We start from the raw sequence: 7,336 nt of genomic DNA, 5'->3' as shown, positions 1-7,336 counted from the left end.
TTCTCCATCTCAAGATTTAACATTCAGAATATGTTTGTCGTCTCAAATCTCTTACAGTTTCATGGCAAAGTAAGAAGCAGTTTAGAAAACCGAAATATAATTCTAAAGTTATGAACTACTGTGTATTATGATTTAAAACATACACTAGAGTTTATGGTTGTAATTTGACAAAATGTTAAAAAGCTTAAGAGCTGTGAATACTTTTGTTACATACTATATTCCTTCTGCTTGTTACAAATTTTAATTTGAATCAGAAAACATTAAATATTAATATCAGACAGGGTTAATTTGCATTGCTTGTAGTTTGAGCAGAAACTCAAGAGTCTCATTGTGCTTAAAGAATAAAAACACCTGAGAGGAAGCTTTTATTTGCGATTTTTAATACTTTTTTCTTTAATGATTACACAGATCCTTGAGTCGAGTAACAGAAAGCAGAAGATCCAACTCCAACAATCTTGACAATGTTCAAAAACAGGTAAAGAGATTTTTGTCCAGAAAACCTTTAATCGTTAATAGAATTAGTAGTATGACATATTTCTTTTTAATAAATATTCAGATATATACAGATACAGCAGAAACAGTACATTCTTTTTTTCATCTTCAAATTGCTTCACATTTTTTGTACAAGCCAAAATATCTGCCATTTTTATTTATATTCATGCAAAATATAGTTTCTCAGATTAATGAAAAATAAACAGAATTCGCAGAACTTTTTCACCTTGCTTTGATGTGCACTCTCAGCTTATATAAGCGCCATAATTAGCATCAGAAATTTAGCAAATTAAAAGGAGCTGCACTTTGTGCCAGACACAATAGAAGCAGGTAAAGCAAAATTAAGGCCATTCCAACTTTTGCAAAGAAGATCAATAAATGAATAATAGTAATTCCATTAATTCACAGCAATTCAGGTTTCACTGCATTTTTCCTTTTCCCTCTGGGCGTCAGATTGTATAATACATACACTAAAATACAAGCAAAAGAAAACTCCTCAAAATCAATAATCATCAAAATATTAAACCGTGCTTCTTTAAAATTCGACCTAGAAATTAAAGTTTGATAAACTTATCCTTCTTAATAAACTTATCTTTCTTATACTTTTTCAATATGATGCAATATAAACCCAACATTTTATTTTTTTTTACATATTATACCATTTGCAACTCCAACCAACCATTACATTATAATCAATGACTAACACAATAATATGAGGCTGGTGATGAAGAAGTTATGATACACAGAGGAGCGATGAGGCTCATGAATCATGTGAAGTGGTTGAAAAATTCATGATATGCTTTTAGGTCCAGGTTTCATTTTCTTTGTATTCCCATTGTTTTTTGGTTGCATATTCAACCCCGATATGGCACAAGAAGATACGTGTGTGTGCTCCAGGAAAACAGATGCTGGCTCATGAACACAAGCGCTTCAAGTTGGAGTGTTTATGGCACAGAAGAACAAATCAGTATCGAATGAGTCGGAGCCCGTTTCTGAGGTTTCTTATTCTAGTTTCAGTTTTATTCAGAAAGGCAGAGACATTAATTCACGCAGGCATAAAGAATTCAATTCCATAGTTCCAGATTAGCCCAAGATTGAACTGTCTGTCTTTTGAATAATAAATTAATATTTTTAAAATATGTTAAAGCTAAACTGCCACTTTGATTAAACAGATCAAATGATTTAATGATTCTCTGAAAATCCCACAATACATTTTTAAACTTTCAGCTGCAAAACTATTTGCAAATAGGCTACATGTTGAAAAATATCCAAAGAAGCATAAAAAATACATGTGTTTTGGGACTTTATAAAATGAAAATGAACCTTCCAGGATTTATTTGACATTTACTATTTCCCCTCACTCATTAAGCATTTCAGTCTATTAGTGACAAATTCTGGTTGTTGACGTTTGGTATGAATTTTTTTGATTATTTGTTCAGAAATGGCACTGAGGTTTCATAACCCTCAATCTGTTTTAAAGGTCAGTTCAAGAGAGCCAGACTCTATACCATATTTTCTTACAATCTCCAGCAATGACTGTTTATCACAATAAGCAGTAGAAAATGTGCCACCTGACAAATAACTTTTTTTTTTCTATATGCCTATGTCATAGGTCATATCCGAAGCATAAGTGTTCTTGGCTTTGAGGAGCCAACCTGCAAATTATCACTTTAAAACTAATCAAGACAGTTTGGTGTCAGCTGGAATTAGGGTTTGGGTTGGCCAAGGACTTTCTCGACTCCGAGCGTCCCCCAGGTGAGCTGCAGGAGGTAGCTAGGAAGAGGCGGGTCTGGGTGTCTCTGCCTAATGCGTTGCCTCTGCAACCTGGCCTTCAGTTATCAATGAAACGTGGACAACCAACACAAACTTTAACCAAGACGCATAGCGGTCCTGGTGAACAAGTTTTAGAAAAATGTATTTTGGATGAAATGCATAGCTTTTTGGGTGATGTGTGTTTTTATGGCACTTTTTATTTCAATATCTAGAATCAGAATGGAGTCAATGAGTGGCATAGCCCTTCAGATCAGTCTCGCATACCTTCATTCACAAAGCCTGGGATATATTCATGATGGGATAAAACAGATTTTGGATGTGACAGACAACCTGTACCGTCAGGTCTATTTTAGGATATTCAGAAAATGTGTTCCACAAGTAAAAACTGCATAAGCTATAAATATAATGTGACTGGCTATGACTTGAACCTTATATTCTTCAAATCTATATGGCACATAACAGGAACATTACAAAAGGTTCTAATATTCCCAGGGCACCATGTTTTTTTCAGTTCTATGCAGAAAATAAGTATCTGAAACTGGTTCTAAAAATATAATCATTCTTAGAGCATGATAGAAATGAGTGATTGGTCTTACTTTCCATGAATAAAACCTGGCAACAAAGCCAGAGATACAGTACTGTTCCTGGCTAATGATGACAGTGATTTTCTTCAATTCATACAACTTTCAGCCATTTTTTTGATTGTTTTTCTAAGTGCTAAAAGACATTTTATGTCATCAGAATAAATAAATCTCTTTCTTAAATAACGTTGCAATAGTAACTACATCTCTAAGGTAAATTTTAGATTTTTCTTTGCTAAAATACTGGTAATTTCCCAGACTTGAAGCATTTTTAAAAGAATAAATGCACTTAGGAATATTCTGCGTAGAATATGCAGATAACGTACCAAACATAATAATCTTTTGTGCATTAAACATGGGGAAATTCTTAATATCAAGTTAGATTTGGCTTGGTCTATTTCTTGTTACAGACCAGTTTTTCATGCAGGCATCTGCATGCTTTAGGGCCAAAAGTGCCTTATAGAGGTCAATACCTTGGCATTCTCACCTCTAATCGTTAAAGTGTAACCACTTGAGATGGAAGAGCAGTGAAGAAGTAAAAATGAAAATTGCATATACTAATCATTGCATAGAGAAGCCTGGTGCAAAGCAAAATTATCAATCGATCACATCAACCAGCCAGACTGATCAAATCCCATCCAGTGTGGTGAAATAAATTCAGGTGTTGCACTCTGTGTGTGTGAGACGATGCAGTTCCATGAAGTTCACAGCTACAGTTGGTCCATGTGAGATGCACATAAAGTTTGATGTTTTATGTATGATTTAAGACGTTTGTCCTCTTGCTCAGGATCAGGATAGGTGGGGAATGTTGGCGTCACATTGAGGCAGGGTTGAAGCAAGGAAGCACAAAGATGTAAACATGTGAATGTTTCAGTCCCAATCAATACAGCAAAGGAAAACGAATCAGAATCTGCGTTTTTTTACTCCGGTCAAGGATCGAGCTGGTCTTTCTTCGGCTAATGGCGTTGAACTGAAATCTCAGTGATCAAAACAAAAGACATCAAACTGCTCGCCCTCCCTCCAGGTGAAAAGGTCAGAGATGACGAGTGTCGCACAGCCACAAGTGACAAGTTTAGTTGGCACATATATTAATTAGTATTTATATTTAAAAAAGAACGACAGAACAGAAAACAACAACAAAACAAAAAAACCCACAAAGATGCAGAGTGAAAGTAATTAAGAACTGATAGATGTTGATCACAGGTATTAATCAGCTCTGGGTGTCCATTATTTTTTTAGTGTCTTATATTCATTTTATTTTCTTAGTCCAGCAGCAGCGACAAACTTCAAGTGTCTCTGCAGTTTTTGTGGCGTTGGCAGCAGGAGGGAGGGAAAGCTTTGACAAGTGCTTGCAATACATGTTTGAAGCAAAACTAGATATATAGAATGCATGATCCTTGCATCAATTAATTTAGTGGAAGCACTGAACCGCCATCTTTCTTTTCTTTTTGGAGGGTTAAACATCCTTTGTTCCAGATGTCCATCCTTGGAGACAGGGTCCATATATCTTCCAGTTATGATAAATAAGTATATTACACTGCTGTATGCCTCTTGCACCTTTCCCACCGCATCCCTACGTCATATTTCCATAAAGAATTATATCTCTGTCGTCACAAAAAAGCTCAAATTAAATACAAGATCTTTTTGTCTCCTTTTCTTCCAGTCCGTTCACTCCCAAACGGTTCCCTGGGTGTGTCTTGGAAAGTTTAGGTTTATTTTTTTTCACGCTTCTTCTTCAGTATATTGCCACATTCATATATCATGCATTTTACTGCATTGCTATTGCACTGTTCCGGACTGTTAAGGGGTTTTAAAGAGACAGGAAAAAGGGAATGGGATTCAGGAGTAGGGCAAGAAAGGTAGGAAAAAGCAATAAAAAGCTTCAAACGGTTTGGTCAAATGGGGCTCAAAGGAGGGGCCACAAAAAGCAGCAAATCTTTGACCAAAGAGAAAGAGGATGAAAGAAGAGGACAAGAGGTATGGCTGGAAAAGAGGGACAATAATATCTGCTTTGGAGTCATCTTTGTCTCATATTTTTAATTTGTTTTGCTGCTTTTCTTTGCTTCACGTCGCTGTCGCTCATTTCCTCCATTCGGCTACTGCTTATGGATGTCCTCGCTGCGGATGATCTTGTAAATGATCCAGTAGAAAATGTTAAAAATGAGGAAGACGAGCGGGAAGGCCACGCGGGACACTGTGTCAATGCGCTTGGCCCGGCTGATGAACAGCTTCTTCATCTCCTCAATGCTCTTCTCGGGCGGTGCCGAGGTCGGGGCGTTGTTGTTGTTGCCCTTGATGGCCATGCCATCCTTGGCCTGCAGGCAGGCAGGACCCATGCCGTACCCGGGGAAGCTGAAGCGCCCGTCACCCGGGTCCTCCTCCTGCAACACAGGCCAAGACTCAGGCTGTTAGGAACCACAGAAAAAACATCACAGTTGAGAGCTCTTTATGAGGGGACACAGCAAAGAAGTTTTCAACAGAAACAGAAACATACATCACCAACATGTCTGCTTTACAGTAGAGAAGGCTCTAATTATGCTTTCATTTATCAGTGCCCAATTATGCATCTTGTCTCAGCTCAAGTAGACCAGAAAATGTCCATGAAGTATTCAGGCGCTTTCAAGATCATAAGGTCATTTGTGTTGATACATTTTGTAGCTGATCATTATGAATTCACATTGTTATTAGATCGATCCTGAATTTTGACCAGTGCTGCCACATCATCATCAGTTAGATGTTGCTGCTTTGTGCCTCTGACTTTCATTTCTTTGTTTTGAATTGTATTGCACTTTGTACAGGATTAAACTGCACAAAGTTCTGTTCTTACACTTAGGGGAAGTTATTTTGTTTTACAGTGTTAGAATATGTCAAAATCATATTTTTTGTTGACATTAGGAAACAAGAATTAGTTGATTAGACAAAGCAGCATGCTCTCCTTCAGCTCATTTTTTGTGACTGGAATATTTATTTGCGCCCCTTTCAAGTTTTAGTTCACCAGATAAAGTTTAACATCCAAGATAATCTAGTTTTAAATCAAGATATTAATTATTAAGAAAAAAAGGAATCCAGACCAACCTGCGTTATGTGAAAATTCAATTGCTTCTCTTGTTAAATCATGAATTAACCTTGATTTCACTAAATAAACCAAAGTGTAACTCCTGCCGCTGTTGTAGAATAATAAAAAAAAACATTTTAATAGAATCTGTCTGACAAAAAATAAATACAAACATCCGAGAAGAGCTGATATATGGCAGTGAGGAAAGGGTTGCCAGCCCATGTACAAGAACATGGAAGTGCTGAAAACCACATAAGTGGTGGTCAGCCAAAATTACATCAAGAGCAGATAAACGACTCATCCAGAAAGTCATAAAAGAACCCAGAATGGCACATGAAGTTGAGCTCATTATTCAGAATTCAACATTATCAAACAATATAGTCAAAAATGCCAATATGAGAGTTGCTCCAAGGTAAAATCCACTGCTGGCCAAGATGGAAAAATTGTGATATTGGGCTGGTGTTTAAAATGGCTTTCAAAGTAAGCAGGACAAACCTGAACCACCCTAAGTATTGCTGAAAATCGAGGATAATGAGAGGTGAAATGGGGGTAGGGTGCAAGGACTGCATGTGTAGAAGCTGTGAGGCTTTTACAGTGAGGCATGAGATTGGAATGGGCGTATTGTCAGCTTTGGTAACTTTCCAACATTGTGATTATTTCACAACTCCACACAAGCTTCACTAACATTTGCCAAAAACATCTTGATGATCCAAAAGACGTTAGGGAAACATGTCGACTGATGAGACAAATGAGGGCGTCTGCCAAAAAGTAGATGTTTTGGCTGGTGAGTGTCATCCTGTGTAAAATAACATCACATTTCTGCTCTCAAACAGAAGCTAAGAAATAAGAGCAACATTTGAAAACCACTTTTTTTACTCAGTTTATTTTCATCTGATATTAAAGTTTGTTAAATAAACTGAAACATGTAGTATTGCAGAAAAAAATATTTAACTATTTACACATTTCTTTTGTTTGTGCTCTTTTATCACACTAGATGTTCAGCTGATCCCACACTTAGTCCAATCTGGTGGAAGAAAATAAAAACACAGCACTTTTCTCCTGGTTGATAACTGTGATACTTTTGATCTTTGACTCCAAACTATGGCTTTTAAGTAAAGAATAAAAGTGTGCAAATATTAGGAAAGTCCTACAACGCACAATTTCTCCATCATTGAAACTGAATCAAAAAGTATTAAGCTGTGGAAATGAATGTCAGATCACTGCTGTGTTTTTATTTATTCGATTATTTTTTCATCTGATAAATCTTTCCATTGAATTATAGTTGCAATATAAGTGGAAACAGTTGCAAGCCTTTATTCTTTAAGACTTTTTCATACTGTTAAAACTAAGATGTTTTAACAGCGGCGTGTGCACGTTGTCTTGTATGCCCTTTGTATCTCTGTATACTCTTGCTCTGCAAAAGCGGCCAAAAGCT

At 36.6% G+C, this 7,336-nt stretch overlaps 1 protein-coding gene across 4 annotated transcripts in view; it reads right to left on the bottom strand.

Annotated features, from left to right (window-relative positions):
- Positions 1–369: 369 nt before the first annotated feature.
- LOC129360466 (glycine receptor subunit alphaZ1) overlaps positions 370–7,336 on the bottom strand; it is a 107,286-nt gene continuing 100,319 nt past the window's right edge. For 2 of the 4 annotated variants that reach the window (XM_055030712.1, XM_055030714.1), the window contains one exon: positions 370–5,251. In XM_055030712.1, the coding sequence (XP_054886687.1) occupies positions 4,943–5,251 (309 nt within the window). In that variant the 3' untranslated portion in view covers positions 370–4,942. The remainder of the gene's footprint in view (positions 5,252–7,336) is intronic. The other 2 variants (XM_055030713.1, XM_055030715.1) reach the window with 1 other exon arrangement.

This window comes from Poeciliopsis prolifica, unplaced genomic scaffold, assembly GCF_027474105.1.
Source record: "Poeciliopsis prolifica strain line A6 unplaced genomic scaffold, Auburn_PproV2 SCAFFOLD006, whole genome shotgun sequence".
Lineage (NCBI taxonomy): Eukaryota > Metazoa > Chordata > Actinopteri > Cyprinodontiformes > Poeciliidae > Poeciliopsis > Poeciliopsis prolifica.
This window is presented reverse-complemented; position numbering and strand designations above follow the sequence as displayed.